Source organism: Rattus norvegicus, chromosome 3, assembly GCF_036323735.1.
Source record: "Rattus norvegicus strain BN/NHsdMcwi chromosome 3, GRCr8, whole genome shotgun sequence".
In the NCBI taxonomy this organism is placed as follows: Eukaryota; Metazoa; Chordata; class Mammalia; order Rodentia; family Muridae; genus Rattus; species Rattus norvegicus.
In genome coordinates this window covers 150,556,699-150,577,710 of record NC_086021.1, presented here as the reverse complement: position 1 = coordinate 150,577,710, position 21,012 = coordinate 150,556,699, and the positions used below count along the sequence as shown (strand labels likewise).

General features: G+C 40.9%; 1 protein-coding gene across 15 annotated transcripts in view; it reads left to right on the top strand.

The window, feature by feature from the left end:
* Positions 1-21,012, top strand: part of Kif16b (kinesin family member 16B) — a 279,523-nt gene that overhangs the window by 130,045 nt on the left and 128,466 nt on the right. For all 15 annotated transcript variants that reach the window (XR_005501888.2, XM_063283800.1, XM_039105043.2 and 12 more), the window contains one exon: positions 20,459-20,578. Coding sequence is in view for 14 of the 15 variants with exons in the window: in XM_063283800.1 (XP_063139870.1) it covers positions 20,459-20,578 (120 nt within the window). In the remaining variant the exon portion in view is untranslated. The remainder of the gene's footprint in view (positions 1-20,458; positions 20,579-21,012) is intronic.

Genomic DNA, 21,012 nt, shown 5'->3' with positions numbered 1-21,012 from the left:
TAAAGTATTTGCTAAGTTTTTAGCTTGTTCAGTATTTTATTAACATTCCACTGGGAGGCAAATTGGGCATTGGTTCTTGGTGTTCATTTATTTGGTCATCCTTGCCTTAAGCCAGTGCCTTCCCTGAAGCTTTACTAGAGTGCTTTTTCAACAGACATTTCCTGTCCATCACCCCTTGTCCTTCCTCATCCCTTATCCCTCCCTCTCTCCATCCTTATCCTCCCCTTCCCTCTTTTCCTCATTCTCCCCCTCCCACCTACTCCCACTTTCATCTTTTCTTATTACAGGGCCTCAGCCTTGTCATGCTCCTGCCTCTGCCTCTGGATGCTCACTGCTGTGATTTCAGGCTGGAATCCAACCCCTGCCATCTTTCTCTTCATCATGAAACTGTCAGTCACCCCTTGGAGCACTGACCTCCTCCTCTGCTCCAGGATCCCTGGAGTTGCAAAGCAGGGCTCCCGTCTCAGTGGAAGGTGGCATCAAAGGCATCACATCAGAATTAGTCTGTGACACTTACTGGTTCTAAACGTGGAGTGGAGTCTTAATAGGCATAGTAAGTTTTGTTAAAGCAAGAAGAACTTAAAATGAAAACAAAAAAAAAAGTTTTAAGTGGGCCCATATCTAAAGCAAATCAAGTGAGTCCCAAAGGGATGAGGGAGCTCTTTGCTTCTTTCATGTGATCAAGCACGGTCTGTGACGTCATGGATTTAAAAAACGATGCTCACTTGGTTTCCAAGAAAGCAAGCATTCCGTGTTGGAGTGCCTGCCTGGCGTTTTACACTGGGAGACCAATTTAGAAAAGATAGGTTCCTGTAGAGGAGGTAGTGTGAGGCCAGACTTGGTGAATGTGTGTGGATTTAATCCAAGGGCACAGTCAGGTGTCTTTATGTCTAGTACTGCTCGGAATTTTCTCTGATCTGATCTGAACAGCCTATGGAGAGCCAGCATGTCTACTATGCTTAACACTAAATTAATACAATTCCTAGGATTTAAGTGGTGTATATGATCATATAATTGGATTAGCATTTCCTATGCTTAGCATCTAAATTCTTAGCCTTTTTAGATAAGCAGATCTGGAAGCTGTATTCTCACATACTTTTTAAAAATTGCAGATATAGTTTATTTTAGGAAATTGTTCTAATTTTGTAAATTTCCATTCTGTAAAATGTCTGTATTTTAATTGGGTTAATAAAGCACAAATTGACCACATTGTCATGGCATATGTGGATGCAGACATAAAAATGTCACTATGGGCAAGAGGTAATGGAATCAAGATGGGACAGGAGAGACTTGCAGCCCTGAGGTGTGCAGTGACATTTAAAAATGCCTTCCAAAGCCAAGCAACCGGTTCATTAGATTAATTAAAGTGAAAGCTAACCCCAGTCTGGTTGCTCGATGATGACCATAGGGCTGTTTGTTGCCCTTGGAATCATCTGACGTTTGCCATGGCTCTTATTGTGGCCACAGTGGGGTTGGTTCCTTTATGGTTGTACCTAAACTTTTGAATTTATCTTTTAGCAAAGAATTGATTTTTAGCTATCCCGATTGTTTCCTCATGGCTTAGCTGAATCACAAAGGTAAATTGTGTTCACATTAAAGGTGACAAACTGCTTTTCCTATGAGATGACAGATTCTTTCCTGTGCCTTAACTGTCACTCTTTATGGGTACTGTAGACATCTGGGTAGCAGCAAGGAATTCTGCATTCCTCTGGGGTGGGCTGTGTTGGCAGATTCCCACAGGAAGCAGGTTATCTGCATATCAGTGGTCAGTTTCTGGTCCTTTTTGAACTTTAATCCACTGCATACTGCCTTTCTGTAAGTGCAATACAAATGAATTGCAAGATAATAAGAAGGAAAAAGAGGGATGCACAAAAGCATAAACTCTAATGTTTTATTAGAGTCGATCTTTGTAAAGTTACTGTTGAATGGATTTTAAGATTTCTGAATGTTGGAGTTTAATTTCTGCATTTACTGTAATGTTTTACAGACCATCCATGAGTTCCCCATTCTTATGTGAAATAGAGCCTTACACATGTTGTCTTTTAGGAGTGCAGACTTCAATACAAAATGTCACAGAAACATCAAAATCAACTTTTCTAGAAAAAAGTCATCTCTGCTACTCAATACATTTGAGAGTACTTAGAAATGTAAGCCAGTTGTAACTTAAACAGTTGTTCATTTAAAACTATTAAGTTAGTTTTGTAGAGTCCTTTGGATAGTGACTCTGTTTAGAGTGTGTGTGTGTGTGTGTGTGTGTGTGTGTGTGTGTGTGTGTGTATGTGTGTGTGTCTGTGTGTCTGTGTGTATTTAAGTCTATATCATAACGAATAAATAAATTTATAGGTTCATACATGTATTCACTTCTGAGGCCTGGTCCTTTCTAAGGTCATGGTTTTTGAGCATTAGCTGTTGTATGCACATTTATTATGCACTTGGAGAGGAGTGGAGATAAGAATGAATAAGTATGTATACTCATGACATACAGTCAGTTGGATTATACATAGCTCTACTTACCATTTTTCATTTTACAATGGAGACGAAACAATTTATATTCATCAAAACCTTTACTTATATTTGAATTTTTAGTTTTGACTGTGCTAGCTCTAATGTACGTAACCATCTCAGGGCTCAGAAATAGTAACGAGCTGCAGCCTAGAGCCCATAGTGGTATCAGGAGGAGGGTGCACTAAGGAGAGCGTGTGCTGCTAAAGGTGGGTGCTTCATAGTTAGGTGACCAAATGCACTTTAGGTTAACCCTATGTATGGTGAACACAGATGGCTTTATTGAGATATAAATCCATCATAGTTCAAGTATCATCTGTGCTCATTTCTTTTTCCTTGAAAACTTGTAAGTACATGCATGAAATCTAACTCTCCATTCATTTTGGCTCCAGAAAAAGATTTTTAACCTCAATCAAGTTAACCAAAATCTAGATTCATTTACAACCCAAACCCAAAGATTTTGTTATTGCTTTTATAATAATGTAAATAAATTACGTATGTCTATTCTTTTGGCAAGGTTACATTGAAGAAGTTTTGCATAGACTTCACATCGGCCCTGTAGGGCACTGAGTGCTTTGTGTGTATTGTTTTAGTTAATGTTACAAGCACAATGAGATAGGCACCATTGGTCCTATAACAACCAAGACAAGCAAGTTTACGAACTTATTATCCAAGTTCCGGGTCACAAGTCAGTTGCATGAGAGACCCTGCTTTCCCAGACCCTACCTAGCATAAGACTTGAAAGTCCTAGTGCACTCGTCAGTGCTCAAGCTCACTAAGAGTCCTAAGACATGAACCCAAATAATTTGCAAAATAGCACAGGGCCCTAATGTGTATAGTGAGTGCTGTCCTGTGTTAAGATGACAAAGGGCTTACTGTCTAAAAGAATCAGAATGAGAACAAAACATATTTCCTTAAGAGATGCACAAAGCAAGCCCATACTTCCCATCTTCTGATGTTGTTAGATCTTAGGAATATCCTCTTAGGAGTCAAAAAAAAAAAAAAGCAAGCGGCAGAGAAGCACTATCATGGTGCATGGGCTGTGGGTGCCATCTTGATTACAGGAGTTGAATTTGGTAACAGATCATTCTTTCTTTAACTGCTAATACTTTGTATTGTTTTTAGGTATGCAATCTTCTTTTTTTTTTTATTAACTTGAGTATTTCTTATATACATTTCCAGTGTTATTCCCTTTCCCGGTATCCCGGCAAACATCCCCCTCTCCCCTCCCCTTCCTTATGGGTGTTCCCCTCCCAACCCTCCCCCCATTGCCGCCCTCCCCCACCAGTGTAGTTCATTGGGGGTTCAGTCTTAGCAGGACCCAGGGCTTCTCCTTCCACTGGTGCTCTTACTAGGATATTCATTGCTACCTATGAGGTCAGAGTCCAGGGTCAGTCCATGTATAGTCTTTAGGTAGTGGCTTAGTCCCTGGAAGCTCTGGTTGCTTAGCATTGTTGTACATATGGGGTCTCGAGCCCCTTCAAGCTCTTCCAGTTCTTTCTCTGATTCCTTCAACGGGGGTCCTATTCTCAGTTCAGTGGTTTGCTGCTGGCATTCGCCTCTGTATTTGCTGTATTCTGGCTGTGTCTCTCAGGAGCGATCTACATCCGGCTCCTGTCAGTCTGCACTTCTTTGCTTCATCCATCTTGTCTAATTGGGTGGCTGTATATGTATGGGCCACATGTGGGGCAGGCTCTGAATGGGTGTTCCTTCAGTCTCTGTTTTAATCTTTGCCTCTCTCTTCCCTGCCAAGGGTATTCTTGTTCCCCTTTTAAAGAAGGAGTGAAGCATTCACATTTTGATCATCCGTCTTGAGTTTCATTTGTTCTAGGTATCTAGGGTAATTCAAGCATTTGGGCTAATAGCCACTTATCAATGAGTGCATACCATGTATGTCTTTCTATGATTGGGTTAGCTCACTCAGGATGATGTTTTCCAGTTCCAACCATTTGCCTACGAATTTCATAAAGTCGTTGTTTTTGATAGCTGAGTAATATTCCATTGTGTAGATGTACCACATTTTCTGTATCCATTCCTCTGTTGAAGGGCATCTGGGTTCTTTCCAGCTTCTGGCTATTATAAATAAGGCTGCAATGAACATAGTGGAACACGTGTCTTTTTTATATGTTGGGGCATCTTTTGGGTATATGCCCAAGAGAGGTATAGCTGGATCCTCAGGCAGTTCAATGTCCAATTTTCTGAGGATCCTCCAGACTGATTTCCAGAATGGTTGTACCAGTTTGCAATCCCACCAACAATGGAGGAGTGTTCCTCTTTCTCCACATCCTCGCCAGCATCTGTTGTCCCCTGAGTTTTTGATCATAGCCATTCTCACTGGTGTGAGGTGAAATCTCAGGGTTGTTTTGATTTGCATTTCCCTTATGACTAACGATGTTGAACATTTCTTTAGGTGTTTCTCAGCCATTTGGCATTCCTCAGCTGTGAATTCTTTGTTTAGCTCTGAACCCCATTTTTTAATAGGGTTATTTGTTTCCCTGCGGTCTAACTTCTTGAGTTCTTTGTATATTTTGGATATAAGGCCTCTATCTGTTGTAGGATTGGTAAAGATCTTTTCCCAATCTGTTGGTTGCCATTTTGTCCTAACCACAGTGTCCTTTGCCTTACAGAAGCTTTGCAGTTTTATGAGATCCCATTTGTCGATTCTTGATCTTAGAGCGTAAGCCATTGGTGTTTTGTTTAGGAAATTTTTTCCAGTGCCCATGTGTTCCAGATGCTTCCCTAGTTTTTCTTCTATTAGTTTGAGTGTGTCTGGTTTGATGTGGAGGTCCTTGATCCACTTGGACTTAAGCTTTGTACAGGGTGATAAGCATGGATCGATCTGCATTCTTCTACATGTTGACCTCCAGTTGAACCAGCACCATTTGCTGAAAATGTTATCTTTTTTCCATTTGATGGTTTTGGCTCCTTTGTCAAAAATCAAGTGACCATAGGTGTGTGGCTTCATTTCTGGGTCTTCAATTCTATTCCATTGGTCTATCTGTCTGTCTCTGTACCAATACCATGCAGTTTTTATCACTATTGCTCTGTAATACTGCTTGAGTTCAGGGATAGTGATTCCCCCTGAAGTCCTTTTATTGTTGAGGATAGCTTTAGCTATCCTGGGTTTTTTGTTATTCCAGATGAATTTGCAAATCGTTCTGTCTAACTCTTTGAAGAATTGGATTGGTATTTTGATGGGGATTGCATTGAATCTGTAGATTGCTTTTGGTAAAATGGCCATTTTTACTATATTAATCCTGCCAATCCATGAGCATGGGAGATCTTTCCATCTTCTGAGGTCTTCTTCAATTTCCTTCTTCAGTGTCTTGAAGTTCTTATTGTACAGATCTTTTACTTGCTTTGTTAAAGTCACACCGAGGTACTTTATATTATTTGGGTCTATTATGAAGGGTGTTGTTTCCCTAATTTCTTTCTCGGCTTGTTTCTCTTTTGTATAGAGGAAGGCAACTGATTTATTTGAGTTAATTTTATACCCAGCCACTTTGCTGAAGTTGTCTATCAGCTTTAGTAGTTCTCTGGTGGAAATTTTGGGATCACTTAAATATACTATCATATCATCTGCAAATAGTGATATTTTGACTTCTTCTTTTCCGATCTGTATCCCCTTGACCTCCTTTTGTTGTCTGATTGCTCTGGCTAGAACTTAAAGAACTATATTGAATAAGTAGGGAGAGAGTGGGCAGCCTTGTCTAGTCCCTGATTTTAGTGGGATTGCTTCAAGTTTCTCTCCATTTAGTTTAATGTTAGCAACTGGTTTGCTGTATATGGCTTTTACTATGTTCAGGTATGGGCCTTGAATTCCTATTCTTTCCAGGACTTTTATCATGAAGGGGTGTTGAATTTTGTCAAATGCTTACTCAGCGTCTAATGAAATGATCATGTGGTTTTGTTCTTTCAGTTTGTTTATATAATGGATCACGTTGATGGTTTTCCGTATATTAAACCATCCCTGCATGCCTGGGATGAAGCCTACTTGGTCATGGTGGATGATTGTTTTGATGTGCTCTTGGATTCGGTTTGCCAGGATTTTGTTGAGTATTTTTGCGTCGATATTCATAAGGGAAATTGGTCTGAAGTTCTCTTTCTTTGTTGTGTCTTTGTGTGGTTTAGGTATAAGAGTAATTGTGGCTTCGTAGAAGGTATTCGGTAGTGATCCATCTGTTTCAATTTTGTGGAATAGTTTGGATAATATTGGTATGAGGTCTTCTATGAAGGTTTGATAGAATTCTGCACAAACCCGTCTCTTCTATTGATACATAACTTTATACATAGATTCTATAAATGAACATAATGTTTTTCCTATTGTTAGTGTCTGGTTAGTAGCCTGTGTTTATATAATATTGACATGAAAGTTGAGGGAGTAGGAGGGACTGTGCATGGAGAACTATGCCTCTTGGGTTATTTCAGGGAGTGTCCATGGAGTAGATGTGGTGAAAATGTGGTCTTAGTCTCCTCTAATTGAGTGTTTGTTTGTGTAATTGGTTTATTGTGACTGGATGGATAAATGTGTAGGTAAATGTACATACAGTTTTATTACTGAAATCAAAAGCAGGAAAGTGTAGTTTAGTTTCAGCTGTTATATGAAACTTAAGATTTAACTTGTTAAGAAAAAAATTAGAGGTGCTTCGCCAATTATAAACATCAAGATTAGGGGCTGCCTCAGTCTAGCAAGTGCCTGCAGCACAAGTATGCGGATCTGACTTCAGTCACCTGAACCATGTAAAAGCTGGGCATGATGGGCTCCTGTAACCCCAGCACTGGGTGACAAAGACAGGAGAATCCCTGATCCAAATAGGCAAGATCCAGATTCAGTGAGAGACCCTGTCTCAAAGACAAGATAAGATGGAGACTAAATGTTGATCTTAGACGTCTTCATGTATGTACATACACATACACATACACATACACATACACATACACATACACATACACATACATATACATATACACATACACATACACATACACATACACATACACATACACAAGAAACACCTTAGGTGGATGGATTTATATCCCATTTATGGTAGACAGGTTCTGAGCTGACCTGTTCCTACTCTTGCTATAAATACCTCCAAAGTTAGTGGAAAGTCAGAGGTCCCAGGCCATGAGCAGGTTACATCATGATGAGTCTACCATGGCATCTGGAGTCTCCTGGTGGATCTGAAGAACAGGCTGACGTTTGTGAGGATCACTGACTATCACCTGCAGGTATCTTCCAAAACAGTTTTAGAAGGAGGACTTCAATCCTAGAGCCATCAGAAACTTGAACGACTAAAATAGGACATTGACTCTCAAACGAGACTGTGGGTATGGGTCATGCTTTGCTGTGGTCCTGAAACCCTGGGCACAGTGTACAGAGCCCATTTCCAGACTCCTGACCTGTGAACATGCAACTGGAAACTAGTACAGTGCTTTTTTCTGGTGTGCTCTGGCTTCTTAGCTTTTACAAGCTTGTGCAGGATGAGTTATGGATGGTAGCTTTACATCAACAGAGGTAATTGCCCTGTGACTGTGTGGAGCTTCACTTTCTGATGTTATCCCGAGAGAAGCATTTGCCAAAACAGTATTTTTATTTTTTATTATTTATTTATTTGTTTGTTTGTTTATTTATTTATTTGTTGCTGTTATAGAAGTTTACCCCTTAGAGCAAAGAAAATATATATCATCCATTTGGGGAGAAAGCTTTTCAGAAAGTGGGTAATGTGCAAACCCTTGATTTAAATAGCATTTGCTGTGGCTGGGTTTGTTCCTCATATTGATATAAACAGTGAAGGATTTCTGAGAAGACCAAATTAACCTTTGGTGGGCTGCAGAAAACAGTGCCTCCTAATGTGGGCAGTGTCTGGGTTTCTTAACCGTTTCAGTCACCTGAGACTGACATCTTAGAAACCCTACATTTCATGCCGATATCCATTGGTGTTTTGAAGCAATATGTAGTATTGTTTCTTCAGTGCCAGGTGGCCTGTGCCAGCTTCTCATTTTATTCTTAAGTCTGTGCTTGCAAAAGCAGCAGCGAGTGCAGCTCCCAGGCAGATGTGCCAGCTGACACACTGAGTGAGCATTCGGTCACCTGTCCTCTGTCCTCTGTCATCCTGCCCCTGTTTCCTGATCACTAACCTTGTTTCTCTTCAGTTGCTTCCACTGCTGTAGCTAAAAAAAAAAAATCATTTTGAATTATTAACATAGGACAAACCTTTGCAAAATCATGTACTTATTTTAAATCATTCATAAACTGAATATAACTGGTAGCCAAAATAAAAATGAAGAGACGCATACTCTAGCATGAAATCTGAACACTTTGACTACCCAGTGTTTATTTCCGGTTACTATCTGGAAGGGAACCATAATTCTGATTTCTATATGGCAAGACTATTTTGGTTGTTTTTGAAAGCTTTGTTAAAGTAAAAACATTTTCCTTCTCTGTATGCTTTATTAGAATCCTACTTGTGATTTCTATGGCCAGTCTTCCTCATTACTGTACCGTGTATCTTGGTTTATCCAAACAATTGGCTCTAAGACTCATAACATCAAACCCTGAGGATGCTCAGTCCTTTGATAGATGCCCGCCATGTGTGCTGCTCTTCTTCTGTTTTCTATATCTCCCAAACAGCTGCCATTGACACAACCCTTCTGTGTGAATTTATTGTTACTCAATAAATTCTGACATTGTGGGAAGACACAGACCTCTCCCAACTCTCCTTCTCTCTCTCTTTCTTTTTTGTGACAGTATCTCACCATATAGCTCAGGCTGGCCTCAAACTTACAAAGATCTGCCTACCTGCCTCTGCCTCCCAAGTGTGGGCTGCTCTTCTGTAGGGTATATTTAGAACGGAAGCCGTCATGTTCAGCACGGTCACTGAAAGGCTTCACTGCACAGTATAAAGACAAGCCTCGTGATAAGCACTCCTAGCTAAGGAGCTGCTGGGAGACACAGGGGTCTCTAGAAAGGCACAACTTGTGTCACTTTTTTTTTTTTTAAAGAAAATGAGAAATGGGTGTAGTGTTTCGTCTTCAGCAAATTCAGCGTTTTTGAACTTTTTAACCCCCAGATACCTTTTTGCTTTGTAGTTGAATGAACAGATACGGAAGAAATGGCTATGGAGGGCCAACCATGTATTATTTCATTAAACAAACTCCAGAAATTTACTTATTGTAATCTTCTCATGTATATCTGGGTAGTGTACGGGGGCTGACTGGGTTTTGCTTTGAGCCCATCTTTTCGAGGACTCTTGTATATATAGTTGCTGGAGTTGGCAAGCTTGGTACCAAAACCCATGGAGAAGCTGCAGTTGCTCTCTGCAGCCCCATTTACTCATGTTGCAGCTGAGCAACTCTGTAACAAAATGTAGCCAGAGACAGCACATACCTGAAGGAGCATGGATCACATGTTCTAGTAAAACATTGTTTAGATTTCAGTTTCATATATTTGACAAGTCATGATATACATACTTTGGGTTTCCTTTCAGCCATCTGGTAACATAAGAATCACACTCAGCACTTGAGCCTGATCTAATCTGTGATTATAGTTGGCCATCTCCTCTGCCATACAGCTATGAGGTGGAAATGCTGAATCACATGGTATAGGTATCATTTAACTAGATGATACTACCAATCAGCTTTCCCACAATGACATGATAGCCAATTTATCAAACCTTAGAAACAAATGTTCATTTACATGATTGTCTGAGACAGCGTCTCATTTCAATAAATTGTGCAGCTAAATCTATGATCCTCCTGCCTCAGCCTCCTGAGTGCTGTGAGTACACCACACCCAGCTTGTAAATAGGTTTTTCATGACTGGAGGTTTGAGTTTTGTGATGGCATAGAAATTGGCTTCCTTTTGAAGCAGGACTAGTTGTGTTTATGAGTGTTAGATATTAGGTAAGTGTCTTGCTAGCACTGTTCCTATTAGCAAAAATAAATGCAGTCCAGGTAGACTGTGTTGGCTGTGCTGCTTTCTTGCTGGTGCTCAGACCAGCAAACACAATTTATGCCTTGTCTTTCATTTCATATACCCTTGACACGTTCTATAATGTTAGTCACATGTGCCTTTCTTTTCAAAAGCTTTCAAACATGATTTCTTTCTTAAAATGGATCATGTTTCTTATTTTAATAAACTTCCAAGGTCTGTGCAGCCAGCACTCTAAATTATATTTGGGCTTTGGAACACCCTTTCCTGCATAATCTGAGTTTGCATGCCCTTTTGATTCACTGCAGTTTATCTTACTGACAGTTTACTAATTATGTTTCCAAGTGTAGTGTATCACTTCCAGGAATACTTGGGGAAAATACAATTGACCATGAGTATATTTACGTGACCAAGATATTTTTTTTTTATTCTCAGCTACTGAGGGCCTTCTGAAGTTGAGCTGAGCTGTAATGTAGGTGACATGAACTCTTAGAGTGATTGGACTTGGGTGACAGACAATCTGGAAGGTATTGGCATATCCCATTCATAGAGGACAGTATGTTTGGTCAGTGCACAGGCTTGGCATTGGCTTTCTCTCTCCTGGCGGGGCTTGCCTTCATTTCCTTGTATTTAGTTTTTGCCTGAATGAAGACTCCCTTCTGTGTGGATGTGAGTTCCCGCCAGTCCTCCACTCCTCAGCTATTTGAACAGTTTGCTTCATGGGACTAACTGGGTTTTGGCATTCAAGTTGAATATTATGTTGTTAGAGGAAAGGGGGTTATGCTCTGTCTTTTCCATTAAAAACTAAATGATTTTTATTTCTATGGAGAAGAAGCAAAGGGGCCCATTCATTAGAGATGATCTTATGTACCAGTATAGGCATGGGCAAACCTTTTAGAAGGAGCCTGTGAGAAGCTGGAAGGATTCCTGGGGGAACCAGAGGACATGATCCTTTGAATAAAAGCTGGGAGGCAGAGATAAGCCTGGCATATACCATGGCTGAGAAACAAGAGCAGAACAGCTTTAGAAGACAAGAGTTTAAGGCCCTTGTCAGATTGAGGCTTTCTAGAATACAGCATTCCACTTAAAATAATCCTTGCGTTTAGCTGCCCCGCCATATGTGAAAGTCTGTGCTTTATAGAAAATACCCTTGTAGAGCTGTCTGTGTATCCTCCTGGATATTTTAGGCTCCCATTTAGGTCAAATATACTAAAGTACTTGTGATCATAAGATCCTGCTCCACTTAAAAAGTCTAGTTAAATATTAATGTGAGGAAATTTGCTCTTGCATATTTTCACACATAATTTCTTTAATTGGTATTATGTATTTTGCATAATTTAAATATCAGCATCTGGATGATTTGCTCAGCAAAGAGGACTGTTTCATCAAAAGAACCTATACGGTATCTTCTCTAGCTGTATGCCAACACTTAGGTCTTGTGCTTAAATGATGTCCCTGCAGTGGGGAGTATAATGGAAATGGAACTCCCCTGAGAGCTTCTGTTCAGTAAAGGACACTAGTAACAATATTTACTGTAGAGAGGCCACAGCCAGCCCTGCCTGGACTGCAGTTAGATTTCTTAGTTCCACAGAACAGACGAGAGCTGCACCAGCTGAGTCCATGTGTTCAGATGCTCCCCTGAACAGAGTACTAAAGGGATTGTTTCAAAGTCATGAGAAAATAGTGCTTTCGCATTTCCCCTTCGATTTCTCTGATATCATAGGTGATAATCTTGTCCCAGGTTTGAGTTGATGGTACAGACACGTTAAGTCATTTTTTATTGTGTATTAGAATTTTAGCTAGATTCACTCCCTGCTTCTGACTTATTCTAGCCATTTTCACTGAAGTGTTGAGGTCCATGCATACGCTTGCATGTCAGTGGACACAAATGCAATGCTATAAAAGGACAGTCTTGGCCCCTGTAGACTGCTCAACAGTTTGACGTTCATTGGCCCCATCCCGAGGTGGTAGCCACTATGGTAGGATGTTAGGAACCATATTGAGAGTGGAGAAGAATAGGCCAGAGAGTTGTATGTTGAACAGATTGAGTAAGATGAGGGCATCGTTTCACTTTCAATGACTGGAAGGGAGGCTGTTGTGGGGTTTTCATCTCGCTTTTTCAGACCTTGAGAAGATGGTTCTAACTTCTGTATGTGAATTTACTGCATGGTAGTAAGAGAAGGAAAAGAGGAAAGGAAGGAGGAAGAGGAGCGGGAGAGGAAGGGGAATGGGAGGAAGAGGAGGAGAAGGGAGAGGAGGAGGAAGAGGGGGAGGAGAAGGAGGAGAGAGAGGAGGAGAAGGGGGAGGAGGGAGAGGAGGAGGAGGGAGAGGAGGAGGAGGGGGAGGAGGAGGAAGAGGAGGAGGAGGGAGAGGAAGAAGAGGCAGAGGAGGAAGAAGAGGAGGAGGAGGGAGAGGAGGAGAAGGAGGGGGAGGAGGAGGGAGAGGAGGAGGAAGAGGGGGAGGAGGAGGAAGGAGAGGAGGAGGAAGAAGAAGAGGAGGGAGAGGAGGAAGTGGAGGGAGAGGAGGAGGAGGAGGGGGAAGAGGAGGAAGAGGAGGAGGAGGGAGAGGAGGAGGAGGAGCCACCTTTCATGTTTAGTCATGGCCCTTTCAGAGGTGACTAAGACCAAGAGAGGGCTTGTGGAGACTGAAGGCTGTAGGTGGTACAGCCGTGTCACACAGGCAAAGCAGATATGATGGTCTGTTCTGTGATTTGAGACAGAGATGAAAGGATCTGTAGGTTGACTCTTAGTACTTTTTCTCTTTTGCTAAAGTGGGAACTTCTTACTCTGCCTTCCTACTTGATCCTCCTCCCTGCAGCCTTATTCTGATGACAGAGGCTAATCTTACTACATTTCTAGTCTTAAATTCCCCTCCCTCCTTCATCCGATTATTATGCAAATGTTGTTTTCCTTGGATCCTTCACATGCGGTGCAGGCAGCTTGGCACATACATGACACATGCCAACAAATGTTCTTATTCATTGTGTTCTCTTTGGAAAGATGAAAACTGAAGTATGGCCCCTAAAGCATGTGGCCAGGGCATTTCTTCCCCGCTTTCCTCATGGCTCCTACAGGTTTTGTATGCACCACATGTAGCTGAGGCAGCTGACAATTTGATTACTTCTTGATAATTTTTACAACCATTTCATTTCTGTTAGTGGGAAAAAGTACTCAAGAAATGATGGATTCTGGGTACTAGTCACGTTGGACTTACTTCCTGGATCTTAGGTCATTTTCTGTTGTGACAGTGGCTATTTAACATTTGTAGATTATAAAATATATAAATTATTAGCGAAACTTGCTAGTCAAAATGGCAACTTATATTTTTAATAAGAAGTATCTTACTGAGATACCAGGTACATATTAGAAGGAACTTAAACATACACACACAAACACACAGACCCACCACACGTAGAACACACACACCACCAACACACCATCACCACACAATCTCCAGTCTTGAGAGTAACGAGGCAGCTCTTTTCTGTTGTTGAAGCGCAATAGCAGTACTGATGGTGGCGACTGGGATGAAGTGTAAACAGCTGATACTAAAAGTCCTGGTGAAAGGTCAGGAAGCCGGACTGACCTTCCCTCAGCCCATGGAATTGGTTCTCCCAAGCAGAAGGAAGGAGCTCCATAGAGGACAATTCACGTAAGAGAGGGTAGAACCCAGAGTGTCCGAGGTTCCTCTGCAAGCTCTTCTCTCTTTTCTTGATGCCTCTAGTTAGAGAAAAATGGTTGTTAACAGTACAGACCACTCAGTCTTCTGACCAGAGGGGTCATAGATATGACACAATAGGAGTCTTGTGGTGACAATAGGGGATTCTCTAGAGAAGAAAGAAATAGGACAGCTATGTAAAAAGCAGTGGGGAGAAAGAATGACTATGAATCATAAAGTCTGCTAAAGAGAAAACAATCCTTATCTAGATGAAAACATGTGTCAAGGCAAGAAGGGGGGAGCCTTATGGTTATTTCATTCCATGGAACAGGCTAATGAGAACAGGAACTCAACAAACAAAGCAAGATGATAATCAAAGGCAGGGGAGAGGAAAAAGATTATAGACTGAAGAATGATGTTGAGTTCTAAGACAACGACATCATTGTAGAACTAATAAATAAAATTAGAAACCTCAAGGAAAATAATAGATGCATTGAAAATCAAGTTACTAGAGTAAATGCTGGATAATGTGAGTGAACACAGATGAAATGATCTGGATATTAACATGGCTGGAAGCTAGAAGAGGGGGGCTGAGACAGTACAATGTTGGGCTGATTGCTGCTCCCCGAGTAGACAGTTAGTAGATGCCACAAAGGATGGAAAGTAAGACAGGGCAATTTTCAGAAAATGGAAAAACTGAGTGCGCAGATGGGAATAATGCATCGTGTTCCAGGAAAATAGAGAGACTCTTCAACTCAGGTCTGTCCTAATCACACTATTGAATTTCAAGGATCTTTGGAAAGTCAACGTCTGCCATGGACTAAAAGTCAACCTGTCTCAATAGGGTCAGTAGAGATTCAGTTCCTGGAAACAGTATTGTCCTGTCTTTAGTGTCTCAAGGGAAAGGAAGTGCAATCCACCTTGCTGCCACAAAGTGGCACTGCTGCTGGCATTCAGCTCTCAGGAAGGAGAAACACAATTCCAAACAGAAGCTGATCTTTTTTTAAAAACATGGATGAAAAATATATGTACATAGTAGACCAGGGTCATTAGCCACTTATCTACTTGCTGTGGCAAAATACTTACCAGGGAAAGTTAAGAATAGGAGGGTTTATTTTGTCTCACAGTTGGGGTGTGGGCTACATGGCAGGAAGTCATGGAGGAAAAGTCACAGTGACAGGAGTGTTAGACAGCCAATCACATCGCACCCATAGTCGGGAAGCAGAGAGTAATGGATTCTGGGGCTCAGCTTGATTTCTTTGTATTTGTCCAAGATTCCAGTCCATGTGGTGATGGCTTCCACATTCAAGAATGGGTCATCCCCTGCAGTTAAACTTTTGATGCATTTCCATGGTAGGTCTAAATCTACTCAACTTAACAGTAAAGATGAACCAACCCAACTGGTCCCATAATGTCTTTTCTCAACTTAGGATATTTTATCAAATATTTCTTAGAATAAAGATGCATTTTATCGAAAGACAACAAATACTTCAATTTCTTCTCCATCTGTTAGAGTAAATCATGTGCAGCTTTTCAAATTGACGGATAACCTCTGCTACAGGCTTTATTTTTATAGAAGTCTTACCGTCTGCTTGATTTTTTTTTCCCTTCCCACCCATATTAGGCAGGTCCCCTCATGTTTCTGTCTGCCCATGTTTGTGCTCTAGGTTGCAGAAGATAGCTGTACTTTCTGTGAATCAGAGTTATACAATGTCACTAGTTGGTAAAATATGTAAGACCCAAAATCCTGGCGTCTATTTTTCGTTGTTTTGGAGAAAAACAACCACTTGAAAATCATTCCATACCAAGTAACGGGCACCCCTGGGGACTGGAGATGACCCTGGCATGGCTGCCTGCCCTTAGCAGACTCCATGTGAGCCAGGAGCTCGGACTAAGTGTCTCCTCTGTCATTGCTTTAGACCCCTAGTGCAGGGTAACCTCCTATTAGTCTGACCTTACTCAGTTATTTGGGTTGGATTTTACAGGACTCAATGTGAGAAACAAAGGATAAAGACATGATTTAAGAAACTGAGCACTCTTCACTTCCCTACAGTGTACTGTGTCCTGGTGGAGTTCTCTCAGAATTTAGGAAACCCTGATTAGAACCTTCTGCCTTACTCCTGAAGTCTGCAGAATTTGGCAAGGTGCATCCGCCTCATGTTCAACACTGAACATGTGGTGGTTTACATTCTACATATTTTACCTAGATAGATGTCAGGAAGTTGAGGCACCACATGTTGAGCTGATATTTTAGTTTTTTGTAAATGTGAGAAGCACATTCTTTACAATGGCCTGATGCTGTTTCGGCACATCTGATTATTCTGAGGTTCTCTTTTCAGGCAGCTCCACTCAGCGGACTGAAAGCTTTTTCCCCATATGCTATCTGAAACTCTCCATATTTTTCTTCTTTCTTTGAGGCCCATTGTGCCAGGAGTTATGGGAGGGAGCCAGCCCCACTATGTTAAGCATTCTGTCTTATCCAAGAGGTGTTTCATAAATTATGTATAACAGTAGATGCCACTCAATAAATATTTTATATGTGATAGATATTTTTGTCTGAAATTACTTTTTCACTTGAGCAATGATTTAAACCCTCATTTTCAGTTTTATGAGGTGACACTTTTATAATATCATGTAGTTGAATGCAGCCTGAATGTCATGGCGCTTTAGGGCAGCATTAATCAAAAATTCATCTGCCCCACTCTTAGTCCTGGAAATCTTTCCTGGGTGCAGGTTTTGTCCATGTCATGTGTGTGTGTGTGTGTGTGTGTGTGTGTGTGTGTGTGTGTGTGTGTGTGTGTGTGTGTGATGAGTGGGAACAAGTAATACAAGTAATGCTTTTGACTTAACAGTTCCAAAGTTGTGAATTTCCAATGGCTTCCAAAGTCTATGAAACTTACTATAAAGAAGAAAAAAAGCAATTTCATTATTTTTTGTAAAGAACATTACAGTGAACTTGGATGTAATCCAAAATGATTTTTCTGGTTTAAGTCATAGCTGTTATGATTTTTTTCAGAGTCTCCTTTTCTCTTTTCTTCTCCTTTCTTTTCTTTTCTCCCCACCTCCCATATGATTCATATCCATGGCTTTTGTAAAGAGCTAACATAATATGTCTCTGGACTTAGGTCACTTGCCTCTTCCCTTTCCTGTCTATGGCAGAGCCAGCTTGTCCCCTTGGAGCTTTATTCCTTTGTACAGCACTATCACCTGGTTCAGAGACCAGACTTTGCAGTGGGGCATTCTTTTATAGATGGAACTTAGTGGTTAAATTCTCCTCCAAAATATATATCTTAAAAAAGATATATCATGTGTCTCTTTTCTGTTGAAATTCCATCATCAGAAGGAAAGGCATGGATCCTACCAACCTGAGAGGTAGAAATAGGGCTTGTTCTGTGCTTATTTCAGCCATGGTTTGCAAGAGCCTTGGCATCATAAATCAAGGTTACTGAATCTCCCGACCTCAAGCCTGAGGTTCCCAGCCATGGAACGAGAGCTTGGCTGATAGGAGGAATAATTGAGGAGCAATGGTATGCTTCATTTCTCTTTCTAGAATCTTAACTTACATGGTGACTGTTTCTCTGCATATCTATTTAATGGTTGTTAAGTTAAATTACTTTCTTCCAAATGGTGATTTTTATGTGTCCTTTTTTAATTTAAATATCCATGTTTCTGGGTCCCTTCATTCTATTACCCTCTGTGTGACTTCAGGTCTCCAAGTGTGCATTTGAAATCTAAATGTCCACAGAAGGAAGTTCCTAGGGACTCCCCACTCTTCATACTCCGTCCCTGAACTTACCAAGGACCACTTTGAGTTCAGTATTTGAGTTTTGCTTTGACACTGCTTAAGAGGTTAGAATCTTCTGCTTAGAAATGCTAGGTAGTCTGTTGTTTGCTGGATTAAATGGCACCGTAGTACATAGATTCTTCCCTGAAAGAAAACGTAGCATGCTTAGGTGTCAGCTGTGAGATAGAGAAATGTGTCCTGATGGCAAGTGAAAGTTGGAGAGATATTCCGCAGGAGTCATTTCTGATGGGAAAACATGCACAGTAGCTAAGGTTTGCCACCCGGTACCATCATGTCTACAACATTGCCTCACACTTCCAGAGGATTTCATTCAAACTTAGTTCAGCTCAATTTCATTTGAAATGTTTACCCTAAATCTTTTGGAATCTGTCAGTTTCCCACCTTGAAATTCTCCAGAGCTTTCGATTTAGTTTTGGACCAGTTGTGCAAATATGGAGTAAAGATAAGAATCTGTTGGTTTCTGCGGGATTGTTCTGACCCTATATATGACACACTGCCCTAACTTATTATGTCTACCCCCTCAGTCCCTTGGAAAATGTGAGGTTCAGAGCTGCTTAAGAGGGAAGCAAGTGGGCATGCGGAAGGCTGGGCCTTGCTGTTTAGTAGTGGGCTGGAGTGAGGGACTTTGAATGGAGACATGAAGAAGTGATGGGCATGTTATATACCAAGGCTGTTGTGTATCCAGGGGACACATGGAAGGCTGGGGGCATTTTTGGCTGCTACTACCTTACACAGATCTAAGCTATTACCCACATTTGAGAATAGCGGCCAGGGACAATGTCTCATGTCCACCAGTAGGTAAGGATGAGTTATAAGTGTCAGTAGCAGTAAGGTGCACAAACACTGTTTCTAGGAAAGAAATAGAAGAGCAATGGCAGATAATGCTGTAGCCGCTAAAGTAGAAGTGCCATCAGCGATGAAGTCCTACAGTTGAGCTGGCCGGCAAGTTTGGGAACTACAGGAGGCAGTGGCAAGAGATTAGTGTAGGATAGGAACAGATGAGGCCGAGCTGTACTTGTAAAGCATTATAAAGGCTTTAGTGTTTCAGCAACAGTAGAGAGCATTTAGCATCTCTGAGCAGAATTACCTGTTCTGACATCTCTCTGGCTATGAATTCAAGTGATGACTTGGGCCGTTGTAGTGATCCAGATGAAAGGTAATGATGGCTTAGGGTTGGCCAAAATAGTTTTGAGTAGTGACCTAGGGTACATTTGGATGGTAGACTCAACACTATAGGTATGAAATTTAGAGAAAGAAAGAAGTGACGTATGGTCAAGGGTTTTCATCTGACTAATGAGTTATAAGGAAGATTGGCGTTTGCTGGGGTGGATAGTCTACAGGTTTGAGGACTCTTAATAATGTGTTAAGTTTGAGCTAACAATCTGTTATTTCTCTAAAGATACTGAGCTAGGCAGGTGTAAGTATACAAGTATGGAATTTAAGGAAGAGGTATGTCCTATCAATTTTAATTGAAGAGTTCTCAGGATGTGAATGGCTGGTAAGTCAAGAGTCAGGGTGAGAGTCATCATTCAGGGAGTGAGTGTGAGTAGAGTCCAAGATTGACAGCCTCCAGGAGGTGGTTTCAAGAGAGTGGCAGGGAGGAATTTGGAAGTACAGAAAGATTTGGCATAGACATATCTCTCTTGGGGGACATATGGAGGGTTCAGCTAAGCTAAGGGTGTTGTGCTTTTGTAGTTACTTTTCTGTTGCTGGATAAAGCACCATGACTAAGACAGCTTGTAGAATGAAGGGTTTATTTTTACTTATAATTCAGAGGCGTAAGAGTCTATCATGATGAGGAGATGTGACAGCATAGGGCCTCCATGATGACAGGAGAGCTCACCCCTTACATGGCAAATAGGAAGAAAAGAGCAAATTAGAAGGAATAGGAGTCTGGTCTCAATGACATACTTCCTCTAGCAAGGCTGTATTCCTTACACCTTCCAAAACAGAGCTACTAACTGGGGATCAAATGTTTAAATACTTAAGACTTTTTTTGGGGGGTGGGGTGGGGAGCATTTTCCATTTAAACCACTCCTGTGGATGAAGTGGGAAAAACTGTTAGATGTGTGTGTAAGTATGCAGAGAGGTCTGAATCCCTTTGAAGATGATATACAGTGTTGAGGGTTTCTCTGATGCAGAGCTGCAGAACTTAGTTGGGGATCTGCTATCTCAAAAGCATGCTCAGTATATCCTGGTGACCAGAGAGAGGAATTGGCAATTAATTAAACTTCTAGCTATTAAGAAAGTGCAGGTATGACGAAGGGAGAAAAGATACTTTATAGAGGGTGATTGTAAAGTCCTTGCTAAAAAGATGAGCCTTGAGATTGACTTTGAAAAGGTTATATATATCAAACTAAGAGTTTAATTCATTTTATGTTGAACATTTTATATGCTCCAAGTTCACTTTGCCTACTGCCTGCCAGGTTTTAACATCTATTTTTCTTTCTGTTTTTTTTATATGAAGTAAAATATTACTTACTTCAAATATCTAAAGACACACCTAATATGAAGTTGTCTTTCCCCCAAATAATCTTTTTTTTTCTCTCTCCTGATTTTAGGAGCAAACCCTAGCCCTTAGGAAAGAGGGCATTGGTGTGGTTCTGGACTCTGAGCTGCCTCACCTGATTGGCATTGATGATGACCTTCTGAGTACAGGAATCATCTTGTATCACTTGAAGGTAGAAACTGCTTAAGTGGAACATTCTAATTTTGTTTCCAAATTTCCCCTTAGACTGTAGCAAGTTTATTATAATACTTTATGGCCATGAATACAACTATTAAAGAATATACAACAAATCCTTGAGCCTTTGGGGATTTTCTACAGTTCATTGGGATTCAGTGGTATTTGAAGTTCCTGTGTATATAGAGTTCTGAAGTTAAATGATGAGTCATCCATTTTGGTTTCTTTCCTGTAGAATCATAAAAAGGAAGATAAGGAAAGAAGGTAGGAAAACTGAGGAAGGAACAAGAACTGGGACTTGCTATGTGCATAGTTGCGGGTTCTGCCCGGTAATTATGTGATACCTTCCTCTTAAACTGTCAGTCTTGGTTCTGAACAGTTCCCACTGTTTTAGAGATCAGAGTTCCTTATCAGTTATCAAAGGCTGCCTCT